The sequence below is a fragment of the Hippocampus bargibanti genome, linkage group LG05 (genome assembly GCF_051943395.1).
Source record: "Hippocampus bargibanti isolate YZ-2025 linkage group LG05, ASM5194339v1, whole genome shotgun sequence".
Classification (NCBI taxonomy): Eukaryota; Metazoa; Chordata; class Actinopteri; order Syngnathiformes; family Syngnathidae; genus Hippocampus; species Hippocampus bargibanti.
In genome coordinates, this window is record NC_142738.1 from 19,329,114 (window position 1) to 19,351,898 (window position 22,785).

General features: G+C 44.5%; 1 protein-coding gene across 4 annotated transcripts in view; it reads right to left on the minus strand.

Annotated features, from left to right (window-relative positions):
- The window catches only part of hipk2 (homeodomain interacting protein kinase 2), a 94,028-nt gene that overhangs the window by 18,457 nt on the left and 52,786 nt on the right, over window positions 1–22,785 (minus strand). For all 4 annotated transcript variants that reach the window (XM_088997163.1, XM_088997162.1, XM_088997161.1 and 1 more), the window contains exons 3-5: window positions 9,056–9,179; window positions 6,352–6,471; window positions 2,138–2,224 (exon numbers count right to left, since the gene is read on the minus strand). In XM_088997163.1, coding sequence (XP_088853289.1) covers window positions 2,138–2,224; window positions 6,352–6,471; window positions 9,056–9,179 — 331 coding nt within the window. The remainder of the gene's footprint in view (window positions 1–2,137; window positions 2,225–6,351; window positions 6,472–9,055; window positions 9,180–22,785) is intronic.

Sequence of the window (22,785 nt, forward strand, 5' to 3'; positions counted from 1 at the left end):
CATGTGAACTCCTCTTACTAAGCAGCTTTCAAAACTTTCACTACACTTTTCAGTCACGGTATAGTCCGAACACAAAACTTCTGATTGGTTGCTGTGCCAAGTATGCAAATTGCCAAACGAACGTGACTGAAAAGTCTAGTGAAAGTTTTGAAAGCCGCTTAGAAAGAGGAGTCCATGTGGCTTTGAGCAGACAACGCAACGCAAACATTGCATTGTGCACCATGACGACAAATGACAACTGGAGCAAAATCTTCAGCAAGGGAGCATTTGTGGTAGGTACTTCCATAATTTAAAAAAATGTTTTATACTTCGCAACAATGGTTTTTCTTTGTGCAACTTTTCAGAGTTGTCTGCCCGCGTGTCCGCTAACTTTTTATCATGAGTTTCAGACACAGGTTTTACATCGCAAAATCATGAAAAAAAATTAATTACAAAATTTGCTAATCCAGATCACTTAAACTATAAAATATAGAAACCTATTTAAATCTCTGTCTCTGTCTCTCTCTCTCTCTCTCTCTCTCTCTCTCTCTCTCTCTCTCTCTCTCTCTCTCTCTCTCTCTCTCACACACACATTTTTAATAGGGGATCCCTTTGTTAGGTCACAAATTGAGCCCTTCCTCCTAAATACTTTATGCGAGAAAATTTCAGTAATATAACTTTCTCAAATCAGAGATATACTAATGTCTCACCATATTTCCAACAAAAGCAAGGAGGTTGTTTGTTGTAATTCTGCAGCATACGCATCTCTCTTGAATTTCAGGGCCTTTTATGTCATGTCCATCATATAGGCAGGGACAGATGTCCATAATAATGTGTGTTTATACGGGAGGATGTGGTGAGATGGGGCAAAGCCTGCAGTTTTTCCACCCACATTACGCTTGTTCAGCTTTATCTCCTCTGTGTTTTTGTAGAAAGCTGAGTCGGGCTGCGACAGTGAGAACAAGACGGGTGACAGAGCTTTTTGCGTTGGAGGCATAGATGAGCCAGTGGATATCAACACCAGGAAAATGTTGCTTTGAATTGCATGGACGTGTTTGCATGGCAACTGTAAATTCAACAAGCCTGGGCAATGATCAAATCTCGTACTAGTCGCGAGCATGTTACAGATAGGACGAGGAGCCGCGACAAGCCCGACTGGACAACCATTACTGTCCCCTTCATTTATGTTACCTGCATGTACCATCTGGACTGTTTCCAGCAAGTGCAGCTGCTTGCGCATCAAGATGAGCATATTTCAAAGCACATCGCTCACCAGCTTTGTTGTTATCAGTAGCAGAATCAAGCAGCATAGGGATCAGACAGGACTCTTGAAGAAGCAAAAGCCTGGGAAAAATATTGGAACTTTCCGTTCCCTTTGTCGTATCTGGGAGCAGATGCTGTGTTTGGCTAAGCGAGAGCGAACAAATACTCACTATCAACTCAGTCAGGCATGTCCTATCAAAATGTCATGACTACATGTGAGGTTTCCCACCATGGACGCATGAGGTCACTGAGATTCGTCAGGAAAAATGACATTTTATAAAGACAGGTTAAATGGCAGAACATTATTTGTATGTGCAGATGTATTGCAAATCACTTCCTGACAATACAATACATACTGATTCATACATACCGAATGCAATGATTATATGATATATACACAGTGGGGCCTTGGCTTACAAACTTAATTGGTTCCCAGGAAAGGCAGGCCGGCTGGGTCGCTGTTCGGTCATGTGCTTTGGTGTTCTTCGGCCGAAGATTACTCCGTCAGCCGTGGTGGGCCTAAAAGTAGTGCTTAATCCAAGGATATATATATATATATATATATATATATATATATATATATATATATATATATATATATATATATATATATATATATATATATATATATATACTGTCCTGTATGTATAATAATAATTCCTTCTATTATTGAGTGAATGCTGCCGTGTCTGGCTTCCGCTGCTCACCCGCAGAAAGACTTAAATTGTGACTGTAAACTATCCTTTACAGTTTTGAAAGGCGCTTATAAATGAAATGTATTATTATTATTATTATTATTATTATTATTATTATTATTATTATTATTATTATTATTAGCATCCATCGTGTGCCATGTGTGTTATAAGTTGTGCTCTGTGACATTTCAACTACATACCTGCGCCATATCATCCAAGCAGTTGAAGATGTACTTGCGCGCCTCCTTGGCCTTGATTCCGGTTTCTCCCTCATGGTCCTCAGGAGTCTGTGGGAGACATAAAGCAGATGTTCCTCTCAAACCCTTAACATGCTTCCCTTCGAGACCTGCACTATTGATATGTTCATTATAGCCTCCTGTTGCTGATGTACAGAAGGACACCGTGTGGCCACCGTGCAACCCTGGGGTCATATACAAAAGCTCATTTATGTCTAACAATTGGGGGAAATGAATGTCAATGTGTGAGCAAATACATTGTGTGTCACATAGGAGATAGATATTTCTCACCAACCCGTCCATGCAGGTTGCGTTCACTCCAGTATGTTTGCATGTGCATGGGTTTATCTGGAAATATGGTGACATTGTTCTAGAAATATGACAATATCTTTAGTATACCATGTCAATTAAAATTATAGTTTTAAAATAAAGACCAATTTTCAAAGCTGTGAAATGCCAAACTTTGGGCATTGAGGCCCAGTAATTACAGTAGTGTCCAGGTACAGTAAAACCCCTTGAAAATTAAACTTAAATAGGTGAAAATCCCAAGTGTGAAAAAATATTCATGCATTAAAGCCTTTTCTACTGCCCATATAACGAAAAATCCCCCTCTCGCAAAATCTTTTTTTTTTGCCTTTGACTCACAAAGAGGATGACTGCAAAGAAAACAAGCCTTTTGCAAAAGTCCAATCCCACATCAAACTACTGCTTTGCACAGAAAACAGCAACCACCACACGGATTTCCACATGCGCAATAGAACAGGAAATATGTGTTTTTGTTAGTTTCAGACACAGCACAAACTTTGCACTGCTACAATGGCTATAAAACGGACGTTGGCAGACCAAGAAGTTAAGAACTTCTTCAGCATTGTAGCCAGAAGACTCTCCAGCTTCCTCTTGAGCAACAAGTACATCGACACGTCAGTGCAGAAGGGAGGAGTACCGGGCGTTCCTGGTTGCCTGGAGCACACAGGCGTGGTAACCCAGCTCATCAGAGAGGCAAGAGAAAGTCGAGGTGACCTGGCAGTATTATGGCTGGACCTCACCAATGCCTATGGCTCCATACCCCACAAACTGGTGGAGGTTGCACTGGTGAAGTATCATGTACCCCAGAAGGTGAAAGACCTCATCCTGGATTATTACAGCAAGTTCAGCTTGAGAGTCTCCACTAGCCAGCTGACATCTGACTGGCACCAGCTGGAAGTAGGCATAATCACTGGGTGCACCATCTCAGTCATCCTATTCGCACTGGCTATGGGCATGCTGGTCAAGGCAGCTGAACCAGAATGCAGAGGCCCTCTTAGCAAGTCTGGAGTAAGGCAACCTCCCATCAGAGCCTTTATGGACGACCTCACAGTGACAACAACAGCTGTACCAGGAGCCAGGTGGATCCTCCAAGGGTTGGAGCGTATCATGGCGTGGGCACGCATGAGCTTCAAACCCGCAAAGTCCAGGTCGTTGGTTCTAAAGAGGGGGAAAGTCACAGACAAGTTCCGTTTCAGGCTGGGACAACACCAGATCCCCTCAGTGTCTGAGAAGCCAGTGAAGAGCCTTGGCAGCCTGAATGACAGCGAGTCCATCAAAGCAACCAGCGCTGAACTGGAGGGCTGGTTAAAAACAGTGGAGAAGTCTGGGCTCCCGGGAAGATTCAAGGCCTGGGTCTACCAGCATGGGATCCTCCCAAGAATCCTCTGGCCGCTGCTAATCTACGAGTTCCCCATGACCGTGGTGGAAGGTTTTGAGCAAAGAGTGAGCAGCTATCTGCGCAGATGGCTGGGACTGCCCCGCAACCTAAGTAGCATTGGGCTGTACGGGAAAACCAACAAGCTCAGGCTCCCCTTCAGCTCAGTCAGGGAGGAATTCATCGTAGCACGGGCACGGGAACATCTGCAGTACTCTGGATCCAGAGATGCCAAAGTGTCCGGGGCAGGGATCGTTGTGAGTACTGGGAGGAAATGGAGGGCAGCCGAGGCAGTTGAGCATGCAGAAACTTGACTGAGGCACAGGACCATTGTTGGAGCAGTGGCGCAAGGTAGAGCTGGACTGGGGAGCCAAACAGCGACCCGCTATGACTCTGCCAGCGCGAGGGAGAGGCAGAGGCTGGTGCAGGAGGAGGTTCGAGCTGCAGTCGAGGAAGAACGAACCAGCAGAGCAGTGGCCATGCGGCAGCAGGGTGCCTGGATGAAGTGGGAGCAGGCGATGGAGCGCCGCGTCACCTGGAAGGACATCTGGTCATGGAACCCACAGAGGATCAAGTTCTTGATTCAGGGGGTGTACAATGTCCTTCCAAGCCCATCTAATCTGTGCACTTGGGGCACCACAGAAACACCAGCATGCCCCCTGTGTTCCAAGGTTGGGACTCTGGAACACATCTTGAGCAGCTGTCCCAAGGCCCTTGGTGAGGGAAGTATCGGTGGAGGCACGACCAGGTCCTCAAATCCATCGCTGAGGCAATCAGCAAGGGATTGCGGCAAGCCGTTACACCCGAGCCACTGCGAAGACTATTCACTTTATCAAAGAAGGACAAAGGTTGAATACATCAAGCAACCGCTCTGCTGGTTTGCTCTCCACGGCCCGAGACTGGGTGATGACAGTTGACCTGGAAAGGCAACACACATCACCCAGACCAGGTTGAGACCTGACATCATCTTGGTCTCTGAGGCCACAAAGCAACTCTTCTTGCTGGAGCTGACGGTTCCCTGGGAGGAGAGGATGGAGGAGGCTCAGGAAAGGAAGAGGGAGAAGTACCAGGAGCTGGTGGAGGAATGTCGGAGGAACGGGTGGAGGTCGAGGTGTATGCCGGTGGAGGTGGGCAGTCGGGGATTTTCCAGGCACTCCCTGAGCAAAGCCTATGGCACACTGGGCATAACAGGTGCAAACCGCAGAAGAGCCATAGGCAACAACGTGGAGGCAGCAGAAAGAGCCACCAGATGGCTCTGGTTGAGGAGGGGAGAGCCGTGGGGGCAGTGGAGCAGTAGCATGCCACTTGGACACAGGCCGGGGCCTTGCAAACCCCGGTCGGGTCGCCTGGAGGAGGGTGTCTGTTGAAAGACCCGAAACACCCAGTGATTCTAGGAATCAACACTGATGATGTGTCCAAGTTTGTGCATCAGCAGATGTATTGTTAACTGAAACAGAAAAGAACATCTTTAACACTTGAAGACAGGCTGCCGTTGCTCACCCAAAGAAAAACTGATCCTGTGACTGTAAAGTGACCTTGAGAGTTTTGAAAGGCGCTTACAAATGAAATGTATTATTATTATTATTTTTAATGAAAGATGAAGGAAGCAAAGTAAAATATATCATGCAAGTGGTTAATGTGCAAGTGAATGCTGATCGTAAATGTTGTAATTTATTTCCCTTTTGCTGTCTTTTTACACTGGCTACGTGAAGTGTCAAATGACGTATGCTCATACTCATGCACTATTGGAATAAAAATAAATAGTGCACATACGTTTATGTGTCAGTGTGTATGTGTGCGTGTGTGTGTGTGTGCGTGTGCGTGTGTGCGTGTGTGTTTGTATGTGTGTGTGTGTGTGTGTGTGTGTGTGTGTGTGCGTGCGTGACTTTTTCTCCACATGATGTTGAAGTGTACACACACGTCATGTTTCTTTTACTGTAACTGCAGCTGCAGAAAACTGTTCGTATTCTCAGACATATAAAACAAATCAAGACAAAGAAGACAGACAGTAAGTAGTGGGTTCAAAATCAAATACTAAAACATGGGAGGCCTGGCGCTAAAAAAAGAAGTAAATACATAAATCATGCACAGGGAAAAATATATATACATCAACAAATAATTAATGAACCCACAATACCTTATTCAAGCCGATATTTCCATTCCTTTTTTCTGTTTTTATAACAAGGATGACTATCCATTAGCCCAAATTATGAAACACGGAAGCCAAACGTGACATCAAGATCTCAATCCAATTGAAACTCTGGCATGGTCTTAAATGGACTTTCCGCAGTGCTGTGACTCGTTTGTCATCAATGCAAAATGCTGGCCAGACATTTAAGCAGTAAATGCCGTAAAATTTGGATAACAGCATGCTTTAATATGTATAGTATTGTAATTATTTAGCACGTTCACAACAGTCCATTTCATATGTAGCGAGTTCAACTCGGACATGTGTATGATTTCATCCATGACTTTTGCATGGTGACTTTAGGTTTACCTTAAGTCTCCACAAAGGATAGGTGGAGTCAGGTTCTCTGTTGAAGAATCTGGTTGTCTTTGTCCCTGCGCTCAATAAATATTCTGCAGGCAGACCCTGAGTCTGTGAGATGTACCGGATCTTAAAGACAGAACAAAAACATTTCAAGGGGAGCACATTTTTTTCTGTCGTTTGAGAACAAAGAGAATCCAACAAACAATTAAAAAAAAAGTAGCAATGATTTAAAAATGAGACATCCAGCCAAGCTTGTGTTTAAATCCGACAAGTTTGTTTGGTGTTGAAGCAGAACTTTGCTGTGGTGTGGTCATTGATTCTGATAGGGGGAATTTAGCAATGTCTCGCTCTGGAGCACAGGGGCCTACTAATTTGACAAATGGCTCTGTGGCATATGTTCCCATAAACAGGGGAGGGGGAAGGGGGTGGTGGGTGGATAGAGTGGGCAACACTAAAAATGGGCTGTTGTGGGGATTGAAGCAAACCATTTGAAAAAAATTAGATCACTAATTAACATGAATGCTTCTCAAGTGTGTGAAAAATTAACTGAGGGTCAAATACAGTGGGGCCTCGGTTTACGAACACCTGGCCGTCCGAAATCTTTGGTTTACGAACGTTAAATTTATGATAATTAAACCTTGGCACAAGCACTACTTTTCGGGATACACATGGAGCGCCGCCCGACCACGGCTGACGGAGTAATCTTCGGCGGAAGAACACCAAAGTACACGACTGAACAGCGCCCCAGCCGGCCTACCTTTCCACACCCCCTTTATCTGAATGCACACGTCGATCGTCTTCAACGATACTTATACTGTTATGGGACCGAAAAAGACCCCACCACAGGCTCGTGTTCAGCCGAAGAAGACACAATACAAAATTACAGTCGAGGAGAAGAAGGAAATCATTGAGATCATCACACGAACGAGGTTTGCGTTTGCCTGATTTAGCGGCCCAGTACCGATATGCTAAGTCCACCATTGCAACCATGCTTCGCAGCAAAGCTTTACACAAGGGCTTTATTTACTTGATGCTTTCACATGACTAATGACACAGAACTATCCCTTATTGATTATTGGAAGGACCATTTCAATGTGTATCATTGTGTTCAGCTGATAGAAAAGGCTTGGCATGATGTTACCCTTCGATCCTTGAGAGCAGCATGGAAGCATTTGTGGCCCGCATGCATCCTTGAGAGGGACTTTGAAGGATTTCATCCTCATGACTCTGTTGTTTTGGACGACATTGTTTCCATTGGACAGAACATGGGACTCAAAGTGGATGCAGATGACATCAAGGAGCTTGTTGCTGACCATAATGAGGTCCTCAAGACAGAGGATTTGATTTTCCTTCAAGAGGACAAGCAGAAGCAATCCATTCTCATTCAGGAGTTGTCATCTGAGGGTGAGGAGGAGATGGCTGCAGCATCAAGTGGGAGCATCAAGGCAATGTTGGCTAAGTGGAATGATTTGCAGGCTTTTATGGAACAGTTCCATCCAGAAAAGACTGTGGCTATGAGAATCATCAACATGATGAATGATAATGTGATGATTCAGTATCAGAAGACCTTAGAAGTCAGAAATCAACGGGTGTCAATTAAGAGCCATCAACGACCATCACAAATGTAAATACAGTGACTTTATTATACAGTGCATTGTATTTCGTTCATTACAATACAATAGCACATGTATTATACATAGAATAAGGTATGGTGTGTGCAGTTTTAAGGCGTATTTAATTGAAAATTATATTTTATGGAGACCTTGGCACAGATTATTCTCATTTTAATGGTTTCCTGTGATAAATTATTTTTTGGGATACACACTTTTCGCCTTACACACTCTGTCTGGGAACCAATTAAGTTCGTAAACCAGGACCCCACTGTACCTGATTGTAGGTATTGACTGATTTTAGGCTGGGTAGATTATCGGCACCGACATTCAGCATTTAGTTTTTTTAAAAGAATCACAGCCCATCAGCCCCGGTCAGTTTAAAATGTTCTTACTTCAGGGACAAATGTATCTAAATGTACAGTGAATTTTAAAAGAGATTCTGCATGGGAACTAATTTTTTATTTGAAATTAAAGCAAAGATAAGTGAAAGTTTAACATTTGTGTTATTTACTGGAGAAAAAGATGAACAGCCATTTCAACAAAAAAAAAAAAAAAGAGTTGGAGTCAAATTTTGACAACACCATTTTATCGACAATATAAACCGAGAATATTGGTTATTTCCCTCTCTTCTCCTAGTAATTGGTCCCAAATAAATAAATAAACAAATAAATAAATAAATAGCGTATTTTCCGGTGTATAAGGAGCATCGCAGTATAAGGCGGACCCCCAATGAATGGTGTATTTTGAAACTTATTCCATATATAAGATGCACCGGACAATAAGGCGCACCTTCAACGAATGAAAAATGTTTTCCAAATATAATATGTAAATATATAAAAGTTTTCCAAATATAAGGCACAGCACATAAGGCGCTGGCTGCAGTAGAGGTTGGGGTTACGCACGACTTCTACAAGGGGAAATGAAGTTGTGGCTGCTGACAGTAGTTGCGAGACCTCAAAATTACTTTACATATATGGCGTACCTGCGTATAAGGCGCAGGGTTATCTTTTGAAGAAATTAAGGCTTATGGGTGCTCCTTATAGATCGGAAAATACAGCAAATAAATAAATAAATACAATTTATCGGTGTGTCTTTACCTGATCGTACTCTGAGGCTCCAGGGTAGAGTGGCCATCCCAAGAAGAGCTCAGCTATCACACAGCCCAGGGACCACATGTCGATCGCCTCACAGAATGGCAGGCCCAGGATAATTTCGGGAGCTCTGTTAGAGGAAGAATAAACGCTCATTAACAAACATAAAATTAAGACTATTAGTCTCTGGGTGTTTCCTCTCACTTTGGTTCTCATTCTATTCCGTACAATCACATTAGATGGAATGGGTGCAAAAGTAATCAAGTCTTCTGTGACTGACAAATACTGAGTCACACACACACACACACACACACACACACACACACACACACACACACACACACACACACACACGCACACGCACACGCACACACACACACACACACACACACACACACACACACGTGTGACAGGAGCACCAGCCATGCAAAGAGCTTATTTTCACACTTAATGTGAGCTTGTAGAGAGAGAGAGAGAGAGAGAGAGAGAGAGAGAGAGAGAGAGAGAGAGAGAGAGAGAGAGAGAGAGAGAGAGAGAGAGAGAGAGGGAGACGCTAAGTGCACAAAGTAAAAATTCAGAGCAAGAGAAGGGAGGTGTGCATGAGCGATATGGCCCCAAACATAAAAGAACTGCATAATCTTTGGACACAACTAGCCGTTATTATGTGGACAAAAAAGCTGATTTGTAATGTTTTGAAGAAAAAAAAAAACATTATTATTCCTGTGCTGATTCCAAAGCCCAACTAATGGCAATGCATGAAGAAAAGAAACAAGTATCCACACTGAACCAACAAAACACCAAACAAAAATGGAGTTAAACCAAAAGACGGGGAAAAGGTTATAACAGATGTTTGTTATTGGGGCAGCATTGAAGCAGAGATTAGGACAAAAATGTCCAGCAAGCAGCGACAACACCATTTCACAAAGATACTCGACACCAGAACACAAAAAAAGGCCCAGAGAAAGCAATAAAACAGGATGCGAGCTGGTGAGACCAGCAGTAAGAGAGATGTTTTAATGCTGAGATGGACACCAGCGTGATGAATCCATAGTGGCCTGTTAGACTGGAAACACAGCCACTGTTTCACTGTGGTGGGTGGCCCGGAACACATATGGATCTCTAGTCGGTGCATTGAATAATTTCTTTCACTTCCAAAAGCATGTTGAGGCTGCTCGACACTGAAGAAAATGGTGTGCTGAATGAACTCAATTTTATTCTCCACACCATACAATCATTTTGATTTAGATATATTTTTAAGTCGGTGCATTATCTATTTAAAATAAATATCTTCGTTCAGATGATTTTAATTTGTGTAAGCACTTGAAATAAAATTCAGAAAATTCAACACACCATTTGTTTCAGTGTAGTGAGTTCTGGGCATCGATGCACACGTAGCAGCTTTAAATCTCACACGGCATCAAAACGAGGTGTGACAATTGAGTTTGATATCAAAGGCATTGGATTATTAGAGGCTTTGGAGAGAAAGTCAGAGAGGCCAGACTGAGATGGTTTGGACATGTCCAGAGGAGAGAGAGTGACTATATTGGGAGCCGATACGACCAGTCAGACTTTAGTTCGCTGACGAAGCCTCTTGGATAGGAGGCGAAACGTCCGAAACCTTCACTTTTGTACAGATGACGGCTGAAGAAACCTTCTCATCGATGGACCACTCCTGTACGACTGAGAGCTTACACAGACGTATATTGGGAGAAGAATGCTGAGCCTTGAACTGCCAGGCAGGAGACCGAGAGGAAGACCGAAGAGGAGGTTTATGGATGTGGTCAAAGAGGACATGAAGGTAGCTGGTGTGAGAGAAGAGGATGCACAAAACCGGGATAGATGGAGGACATTGATTCGCTGTGGCGACTCCTGAAGGGAAAAGCCGAAAGGAAAAGAAGAAGAGATCAAAGGCATTGAAGCTAGCAACCATAAATAAATGGAACATTAGAATGTGATTCATGTTTCAGCTTTGGTAACATACTTCCATGTACGTATGTTGAGCGGAGCTTCAAGGCTACAAGAACTCTGTACCTGTTTGCACTGGTGCAATGTGTGACGTTGATATCATGCTTGGACCCAGTTCGTCCGGAACCTTCTTCTAATGCACGTCTTAGACCAAGCATGGGCAAACTACGGCCCACGGGCCACATACTTAGTCCGTCTTTTTAATCTGGCCCGCCAAACTTGTCCAAATTATAGTGAAACCAGTGTCTGAAACTCATGACAAAAAGTTCGCGGACACCAGGGCAGACAACTCTGAAAAGTTGCCTGCCCCATTTTTCACAACTTGAAACACAATAAGACGACTAATTGCAAGAAACAAAAAGTTGTAAAGTATAAAGGATTTTTTTAATTAAGGATGAACCTACCACAAATGTTCCCTTGCTTAATTTATGGTAAATATCCCTTGCTCTAAGCGCCTTTCAAAACCCTCAAGGGCACTTTACAGTCACAGCATAATGTACGTTTACGTTTTGTAGCGTCATAAATTTTGTGAGCTTCTTTTGAATCTTTCTTCTGGGGTTGACGTTCTGTGCATCTACTTTGGAAAAAGATATGCAAATGCACGACCTTATCAAGCTGGGGAATGTCCGGAAGCACGAAGCAGGCTTCTGATTGGCTGCCGTGCCTAGTATACAAATTTCAGCTGCAGGTAGGATATTTAATACAGCCTATGTCTGTGTGCTTGGCAACGATACACTTGTACTGTTTGCGCGTGAAGGCGTGGGCGTCCGTGGCGAGTTTGTAGAGCGCGCGGTCAGGACAATCCATCCATGATTTTGCGGCATTGAACACAAGTAGATATTATTCAGCTTGAGTATTTCGTTGTGTAGTATGTTTTGAATGTTGAAAGTGATTGCATTTTTCAATAAATGTTGATTTCTTCAACTTTGCACATTCGATTGAAACGTATTAAAAACTGACGCATGTTATTTTAATCTATTTACATTTCCTCTTCCCAGTATCTGCAAAATAGTACGCAAATGCCATATCTTGCATATTCCTTGAGAAAACTTTATTAACTCATAAGGGCTATTTTTCACATTTGAAAGCCAGTTAATAAATTGGGTTGTAGTGTTCTTACTGTGCTATGAGGTTTGCACACAACATTTAATGCTTTAGTATATCCGGCCCAAACACTCCCTCCAAATGCTACTGGCCCGGTGTCAAATTTTAGAACCCATTGTGGCCCGCGAGTCAAAAAGTTTGCCCACCCCTGGCTTAGATCATTCATGTGACTTTGAGCAGAGGGATGTGGGGGGGGGTTGACACTGTTCCTCATCATTTCAAAATACAAATGAAAATTGACACCTGGCTGGGCAATATTGCCTTCGCACCTGCTAATACAGACCTTGCCCTGGAACCGACAGACACCATTGTTTTGCTCCTTTCATTATCACGACTAGTGGTTAATAATTCATGAAGAGTCTGTGTGAAGTCCCATCCTGCTTCAAACAGTCTACTATCATCCCAGTTCCAAAGAAACCAGCACCCTCGGAATTGAACGACTATAGACCTGTCGCTCTGACGTCTGTGGTCATGAAGTCCTTTGAACGCCTCGTGCTGAACCACCTAAAGAACATCACCGGACCTCTGCTAGATCCTCTTCAGTTTGCCTACCGGGCAAACAGGTCTGTGGAGGATGCAGTCAACATCGGACTGCACCACATCCTCGACCACCTTGACAACACAGGAACCTACGCAAGGATCCTGTTTGTGGACTACAGCTCTGCGTTCAATACCATCATCCCAGAACTCCTCATCCCCAAACTTCTCCAGCTTGGTGTGTCCCCCACGATCTGCCAGTGGACCCTCAGCTTCCTGACAGGACGGACACAACAGGTCAGACTGGGAATTATATCATCCACGACACGAACCACGAGCACTGGAGCCCCGCAGGGATGCGTCCTCTCTCCATTGCTCTTCTCTCTCTACAGGAACGACTGCACCTCAACGCACCCAGCTGTCAAATTCATAAAGTTCGCAGACGACACCACGGTCATCGGTCTCATCAAAGACGGCGACGAGTCTGCGTACCGACAACAAGTGGAGCAGCTGGAGCTCTGGTGCAGCCGTCACAACCTGGAGCTGAACACGCTCAAGACAGTTGAGATGATGGTGGACTTCAGGAAACATCCATCACCACAGCTACCCCTCACACTATCCAACTGCCTGGTGTCAACCGTTGAGACCTTCAAGTTCCTGGGAATCACAGTCTCCCAGGACATGAAGTGGGAGGTCAACACCAACTCTATCCTGAAAAAGGCCCAACAGAGAATGTACTTCCTGAGGCTGCTAAAGAAGCATGGCCTGCCACAGGAGGTGCTGCAACATTTCTACACGGCTGTCATCGAATCCATGCTGTGCTCTTCCATCACCGTTTGGTTCGGGGCCGCCACAAAAATGGACAAAATCCGACGTCAACGGACAGTTAGGACGGCGGAAAAAATCATTGGCACCACCCTACCCACTCTCGAGGACTTGCACACTGCAAGAATCCAAACTAGGGGGCGGAAAATCTTACTGGACCCTCCACACCCTGCCCACCACCTTTTCCAGCTACTCCCCTCAGGCAGGCGCTACCGATCCATGCGCACCAAATCCAGCAGACATTTAAACAGCTTCTTCCGCCAAGCCATTAACTCTTTGAACTCTTTCAACAGTAGCCAAAATGGAACTGTATAGTGCCACTTAGCAGTTTTTTTGACAACGATACTAGTGCAGCGTGTTCTACCGGAAACAAATTCCTTGTGTGTCCTACATACTTGGCAATAAAGATGATTCTGATTCTGATAGACTGTTAGAGTTTGGAGCCGAACAATAAATTGAACTTTGGTTATGGGACTTTTTAAAACCTTTTAAAGTAACAAAAATGGACATAATAATGTCAGTTTCACCCGGCAAGAACAATTTTGAAGTGCTCTGTTACAATAGGTGTTAAGATATACATTTAACTGACACTGATTACTCGTCACCATTGAATGTGCATCATCCCCAGATGGCAATACACAGTGTCTCGCATTGTTGCAGAAATATGCCACAAATAGCGCAAACCTTGTGCAAACTTTTGGTCAGGATCTTCCTCTGTATTTTTAACATGCCTCGACAAATCCTTAGTGTTTGGGTTTGAGGCACGGAGCTCACAACAGAAAGAGAGCTTGGAAAAGACAGAGTGAGAGACTGAATGCTTCACATCCTCACAGCTGGCTCGATCATTGATAAGCCCAAGTCCCATGGGGAGTCGGAGATGGCACCAGTTCTGAATGAACCCTTTCTTAGACCCTCACCCTTCCCCAGAGTCAGTCCGGCAAACCCCTACTCACCCCCACTTTCCACCTCAGCCCCCTCCCTCCATTGAACGAAGCTCTTTGCCAGCTAACCCCCCTTTCAAACCCCTTCAAACTAGGGCATAGAGGGCCAGACTATCCCTTTTGACTTCACAGGCTGTGTGCATGTCAGGATGTATACATTAGGCTGACCTTCCCTTAGCCTGGGTCCAGACATGGATCCCTGAAAGCCTAAAGCATTTACACACATACATGAGAAATCATAACCATGCACATATGTGCACAACGCACACACACACAAACACACGCACACACACACACGCACACACACACACACACACACACACACGCGCACGCACACACACACACACACACACACGCACACACACACACACACACACACACACACACACACACACACACACACACGGACGCACATACAGATAGACAATCTACAGTAATGGAGTAGCTCTTTCATTTCAGCTCGAAAGACTTTATCATTGGCCTGTATGTAAGTATGTTTTATTCAAATAGCCACTTAGAACTGCAGTTCTAAGTCAGCAGCGTGTACACTAAATGTAAATAACATCAACAAAGCACCGGACAGCTAGCAACGGGTAACAAGGAAAAGCACTTCGTGGGAAAAGAGGCCATCATTAACAGTCCTCTCAAGTATTTGCTTTCTTCTTTCCCTTTCCTCCCCTCGCTTTGACTCTTACCCTGACTCCGTCGGGTATTTTTCCCTGCCTAATGGAACAAGCTTAGGTCTGTGCTATGAATGACTTCCTGGCTCTCCCTGGGTATTCATCTACATATTCATGCCCCAGAAGGTTCCGTCACAGTCTTACTGAATGCATACCATGGAGAAAGACTTTTTCTAGCACGACATGCTAGTGGTGGACTGTGAAATCAATGTTTTGCCCTCCATTCCCTGCCGCGCACATGTGACTTGCAGAAATCCACTCAAATCCCAGAAACGCTTATGCTCCTACTCTTTCCAACTGCTTCACCTGCTTTCATCACTTCAGCAATCGCCGTAAAAACTGTGTACATGGCATACATCAGATGCAGGGATCATGTAAATGTACATTCATTCAGGCAATTTCCATTCTGTGGGCATCTATTGCAGGTGGCCCAAATGGGTAACGTGGGAGGACTTCATCTGCACAAGACAAACATTTTCAGAGTCCTTGAAAAATGTAGGCACACTGTATTAAGAAGGGTGATGTTCTTGATGCTCAAGGTCCTGAAAACGCAGTCCTCTCTTTTCCTTTGTTTTCCTTTCTCACTCTGCGAAAAATGGAAAAGCAAAAGAGGTAACGAGGCAGCCGTTGCTTTATCTGTAAAAATATAAGCAGTCCCGATGGAGAGCGTAATACATTACAAAACAAGTCAAAGCATGGGAAAGTAAGGGCGGCTGACTGGGGGATAGGCACGTCACTATATGCAGCTGCCCTGAAATAGCATGATAATTGCAATGGGGCTTGAAAAGGTATAATTACAGATGTGTCAACTGATCAAAAGAAATTGTTAATACCTCTAATATATCGTTATCAGCTAGTGTAAACCACTGTATGAGTTACTGAGCTCACAACAAAGCCTGACATACTGTTCAGTCCATGCAGCTGCAATGGAGACCAGTCAAATCCCACACGTTCTGAGTGCTAATTCTACTGTCCCTTTTTCCCCCCATGTGTTTAACATAATGAGGTGTTTAGCATGCGGAGAGCTACCACGTGCAGTACAAGGTTAAGTTATTCTATTGGTGTAGCCACACACACTTTACAAGATGAATTTTCAAATAATTGTAGCCAAGAAAATAAACAATGTATATGAGGTTGATGGGCTTAGGTATTGAGATTTTTGGAAATATTACACCAATCAGAACTGATAATTGCTGCAGTTTACATCTGGAGGGCTCTCCTCTGCTGGGGAAAGTACATATCACACTTGTTTTAAGATGTACTGTAGGTGCATGGGGACTCACTTCGTCTTCAAATGATTTTTGATTGGTCAATAACGGGGATGTGTCACAGAGTGATGCTTAATAGCAGATGTAGGGAACACAGAAATAATGCCCCGAGCCTTTTCCAACACTATATTGTGAGTGGACTGACTGTCAGACATTTTTAGCCCAGACTGGACTGGGCAGACATTGACCAACCCCAGAGGCATGTGTCCCTGCATTATAGTTTTGTCTGTATACAGCCACGCTTCTGAGAAATAAAAATTCTGATGTTTAAAAGTACAGTACCCGGATACATGCTGAAGGAAAGTGCTGAATCAAGGCTTTTGATGCTTCAAAGTGATGGCCCTGCCCCCTTCAAAGTCACAATTCGTCGTTATAAGTCAGGGCCACACAACAAGCAAGCTCTAGCGCAGTGAATCGAAACCGAAAAGCAGGAATGCAATCAGATGATAGCACAAGTAGTCAGTCAACCAGCTTTACAGGACACAGCTATGTCCGGCGCCGCCATGTCGGGACATTAGAGATACATAAATAGGGCCGATACGACCAGTAAGACTTTAGTTCGCTGACGATGCCTCTTGGATAGGAGGCGAAACGTCCGACTGAGAGCTTACACAGACGTATGCGCACACACACTCACATGCACATGCACAAACACACCTTTTTTTCACGCCGTCACATTAATATTAGCATTGTTGAACAACCGCATCCCGAATTGGAAGCTGTAGGAAAATGGTGCTGACATTTTTTGGTCTTTTTCTTTTTTTTCTTTTCCCACTGATGAAGAACTTGGGTGTGATGGTTTTGTTTTAAATGGACTTTGAGGTTTGTTGAGCTGTGGCTTTCTTCGTATAAATGTGACATAATGACTCATTGACGTGGTCGGACTCTTGTTCATCTGGGATGTGTTTAAAACGTTCCCGCGCCACCATCACTTCATTATTCTTTGGAAATAAATTTTAATGGCAGTCAACAGTTTTTTTGCAGTTTTTGTAAACATATAATCCACTCCAGTAATTAATTCGTTCTCTACTTCAAAGCCATTCACTATGCATTAGCGTATGTGTGTGCGTGTGTGCGCACATGTGCGTGCATCAAGGTAAGCCCCCAGTAAATACATCTATCCATTCTCCAGACCGTTTAATCTTCATTAGGGTCGCGGGGGGAGCTGGAGCCTATCCCAGCGGTCTTCGGGCATGAGGCGGGGGACACCCTGAATTGGTTGCCAACCAATCGCAAGGCACACACAGATAAACAACCATCCGTGCTCATACCGAGGGACAATTTGGAGTGTTCACTGAGCCTGTCAAGCCTGTTTTTGGAATGTGGGCGGAAACCAGAAAACCCGGAGAAAACCCACACGGGCCCGTGGAGAACATGCAAACTTCACACAGGGAGGCCAGACCGGGTCTTGAACTCATGACTCTGTGAAGTCGGCGTGCTAACCACTCAAAAACTGGGCCGCCCAATCCCCTGTAAGTATATATTAGATATATAGTAGTACATGCATTGTGCAAAACAACTTCCCGGAAATCACACTTACAAAAGTACTGTTTAAACTGCATGCTTTCTGTTCCACGTAGGACCAATGCAATTGAGCAGCCGCCAGAGAATTCAAGCTCAACTCATTCATGGTGCCATTTATCTATCCGGGCGAGGATGACTGTAGTTCAGCAACATCCGGAGCTTTCTTACAAAGAAAGCTCCTTCTGCTCTGACTGCAGTAAAATCTGGAATGTTCTGTGTTATTTTAAATACAGACAATTTCTTGAGCAATTTAAACCTTTATTCTGCCGCTCTGCCCTCTTCACTCAGCCCTCATTACCAATTGGTCTCCCCACACTCCTAAATAAACAGATCGGCTAGGGCAAGGGTTGAGTGGCCAGGATACGTTGTATACTGAAATGTACCAAAAAGACAAACACATCCAACCCAACCACACCTCCAGCATGGATGAGATAACACTTACATTTGACATGCCGGTGAACCACACTGTCGAGAAGAAGGGGACCAGCTAGGTAGCGATACATTCAATAGGGTGCGTCAAGTCAACGTTCACTGTTGTGGTTGGTTGCCATGGTAATGAAAAGAAACAGCCAGAGTGAAGTTGGGAGTGGCGAACACAGCTTGACTAAGACTGGGAGGCTGCGCCAGGCAACTTACATGCATAACTTGTGAATAGATTGTGGATGCTTGGGCTAACGTGTGCTTTCGCTGTTGTTTGAGCTTTTACAAAAGCCAGCATCATTTCCCAAGAGCCGCACAGCAACGACACTGACTCCGACAATACTGCAAGGGAACCTGGCATGTTTGATTGTGGACTTGCTTAGTTGTTCATTTCGATGACAAAAGATGAGGAATTGATATGAGAACGGGGAACCAAACTAACTTTTATCCACACTAATTTAAAAAAAACATACAGTACACTACCGTGCATGCAACATGTTGAATTTTTAAGCCTTTTACCATGCATGCGTCCAATAATAAAATGTGTCTTGTATATGTTCCAAACATAGAAATAGCAGCCGTAACTGATTTTACACCTTTTGAAATAGTGTGTCATATGGTTGTGAAAATATGTTATTTATGGGATACATTGCTTACAATAAAAAATGCATTGAAATTGTCACGGTTTGCAAGGTAGTGATGGCGGTTGTGGATCCCAAAAAGCAGGCAGGAGGGAGCAGGAGGTTGTGTTTGACAAATTGTATTACAATAAAGTCAGCAGGAAGAAAATCTAAAACATCAAAATTATCTGAACAGAAATAATACAAAGTATCAAAAGAAAACCAAGAATAAAAGTCCGCCAAGGTGAAACAAACACATGCACAGCATACAATGCATACACAATGCACAATGCATACACTGACATACGCCGAATGGTCGCGCCGGGAGTCCTTTTGACTGCCACTGATTAAAACGACCAGCACCTGCGAGGCTGCAGGCAGGGCTGACAGCGCCACCCGTTGGTCGCCAATCTGAACGTGGCAGGCTGCGACTGATCGGGACGACCAGCACCTGTGCAGGTGCAGGCTGGGTCGACAGCACCACCAGTTGGTCGCCAAGCAGATCATGACAGAAATACAGGGGAGGTAAAACTTTTTGATGTCCAGTATGTTTCAACATTGTGAAAGTGGCATGTACTTTTACAACATGCCTACTGTTGTCGTTTTGCAGTGTGAGTAATCAATACTGTAGCATTTTAATAACTTGGCACAGTAATGGAAAAGTAGCAATGGTGAATGATATACAGTAAAGTGCATTGACATGGTGTTAAATCAATATTGACACTCTGATGAGAAGCAAAGCGAACAATTACAATTTCATGTCTATTGCATTTTGGGGACACATCACTTGAAGTGGATCTCATTACATTTTAACGTTGCGTCCAGTGACTGCATGCATAATGGCAGTGTATGCACGTCCTTCAGCACGTCCCTTAGGAGAGGTGCAACCTTTGCCTTTTTTCCTTCAAAATTGTGTCCCTCTGCCTGCTGTGCCCTGACACATAACACTGCTGCATTCTTCCCTGACAAGAATTAGAACTATCATCACGTACAGAAAACACAACAGGATTATTAAGGCTTTTTGAGAGAATTTGAACAAACAGGCTCCTTCCTCACAGCCTGATTAGACACGCTGCCATAAAGGGTGTGTTTAAAAATGGGAATACATGTACAGTATATGATCAGTAGATTACAGTTGCAAGCAGAAACATTTTCAAATTATGCAAATAGGCCTGATATGTTCTCAAAATTGTTTCGATTTAAAGTGGAAAAATGAAATGATGTGTCTTCAAAACCATCAGTCAGACTGACATGTAAAAAAATGTGGCCCAGAAACAGTTTGATGTCGTCATTTGAAGGCATGCAATTAATCACCGCTCAATGATAACATGGCCACAAACATTTTCATTCATATTATGATATGCAGAGATTATTTAATACCCAGCATGACAAACAATGACAGTGCAATCAGCATTTATCATCCTGTCATCCTTTGAAGGAATACAATGGCATTCTTTGTCTGGTAGTCCTACATTCATTGACAAAGGGCAAAGTTGCATTTCATTTGTGGTCTCAACCTGAGACAAAGTTTTGAAGATATGATTGTAATTCAAAAGAACATTAGAATTGAAATATGTTATGTGTATTTTATTGAAACTCATAAACCCACATGGTTTGGCATTGAATTCAAGTTACTTTTGTCAAGTTAGCATCTTGTTGACTACTATGCCATGTTGTGATTAAATGTTTATTAGACCTCTCTTATTTATTTTATTTGTCTTTTGTTCTCTTTGTATTTTGTCGTTTTTACATTTAACCAAACCGTATTTATTTATGTATTTGTTTTCATTTCTCTTGGACAATGTCAATGCTGCAAATGCTGCAATGTTGATTTACCTGAATGAACACTTCTTGTCCCTCGACTCCATTGACACCAAAAGGGAAGAATGTGTTTTGGAAAATAATTTCTATTTGTAACAGCAATGGTGGTAGGCAGCATTTATGAATTTAGCAAATGGGTCAATCATATCATTTTCAAGGTGTCAAGGAATAGAAATATTGATGACTGTATTTTCCAGTATATAAGGCGCACTGTCGTATTAGGCGGACCCCCAATGAATGGTGTATTTTCAAGACACAACGGACTCTAAGGCGCACCTTCAATGAATTAAAAAGATGTTACAAATATAATATGTAAATATATACAAGTTTTTCTAATATAAGGCACACCACATTATAAGGTGCTACAGTAGAGGCTGTAAAGAGTTTGATGGTTCTCTTTATTTGTAAGTAGGTTCGTTGTCAGATCTCCCAGGCAGGTGACGCGCAGAGCTTGATTGCGGCGTGGAGTCGAGCGAGTCGCTTTGAGTCTGTGAGTCCGAGATGAGTCTGAGATGATTCTGCCGTGGTTCGCCCAATCTCTCTGTCCCGCGACAGCTCCTTTTATACCATTTTCAAGCGTGTGCTATGCGTCAGGGTGAGATGCACATCAAGGAGATCAAGGAATTGAAAAACATGAAAGGGTTGAAAGGCGCACTTCAAAATCATACACACGTGTGACGCCACAGGGCTCCCCTCCTGGATCCGAAGTCGGTGAAAGCGATGAAGGACAAAGAAATAAAAACAAAAGTCATTCTGCGACATGGTGAGGCCAGGCAAGATGACGGTCACCGGGCATGGCAGGCGTCGGTGGGGTGGTTGCCGAGGAAGGTTCATGGTGCCTGAAGTCGTTGTACGGGAGCACGGCAAAGAGTGCTCTACGACTGCCAGTTTGAGTCGATCGATGAAGGATTGTGAGGATGAAGAAGCGTGGGGTTGGTCATGCTGCCGGGCACGAACATGCTGGTCATCGGCGACGGTGGCGTTGATCGCGCTGCCCTGGCGCTTTGCAGGACGCTGAGGAAGCACGCTGACGTCGGCGGCCGTGTCGGCCATGAAGCGTCTTCCCGAAGTCCGATCATGGACATAAGCAATATCCGACGATGTCCGATCGTGGACATATACGATGTCCGATCGTGGACATAAGCGATGTCCGACAATGTCCGATCGTGGACATATACGATGCAGCTAGTTACAGAGTCGCCAGGCGAATTGGACGATGTTGGCCATCAGGGTGCGGCAGGTTTCACGGTGGGGTCGGGGCGCCCACGGGTGGTGGCGGCCCATCGGGAGCTCGGCTCGAGGGGTCTTGCTGTGAAGATGCCGGGTTCACGGGCGGCTGGGAAATCTGGGTGTTTCCGTTTTTATTTGGAGAGTTGATTGGGCTGAGGAGGAGGGAAAAAAATGCTCCTGGCTGGCTTGCCAATAAAGAGTTTGATGGTTCTCTTTATTTGTAAGTAGGTTCGTTGTCAGATCTCCCAGGCAGGTGACGCGCAGAGCTTGATTGCGGCGTGGCGTCCAGCTAGTCGCTTTGAGTCTGTGAGTCTGAGATGATTCTGCCGTGGTTCGCCCAATCTCTCTGTCCCGCGACAGCTCCTTTTATACCATTTTGAAGCGTGTGATATGCGTCTGGGTGAGACGCACATCAAGGAGATCGAGGAATTGAAAGACATTAAAGCGGTGGTGCGCAACGGTGACGCCACAGGGCTCCCCTCCTGGATCTGAAGTCGGGTAAAGCGACGCAGGAAAAAAACGAGCTGGACGCGCTCAGAAGAGCCGGTAGGAGGTGAGACATTCTGGGAAGTGCACACGTCTGCCGCTCCGGGTCGTTCGGCCACACGGAGAGGCCAGGCACGAAGAAGGTCGATCACCGGACATGGGGGGCGTTGTTGGTGGGGCGGCCGGCGTCGGTGTTCGGGAGCACGGCAACGTGGGCTCTACGACTGCCGGTTTGAGTCGGTCGATGGAGACTGTATCCTCGCGGCCGTAGATTTGAATCCGGAACGTCTTCTCACCGCAGGAGAGGACGGGATACGGGCCATCGTAAGGGGGCTGGAGAGGCTTACGCACCCGATCAGCTCACCCGCAGGAAGG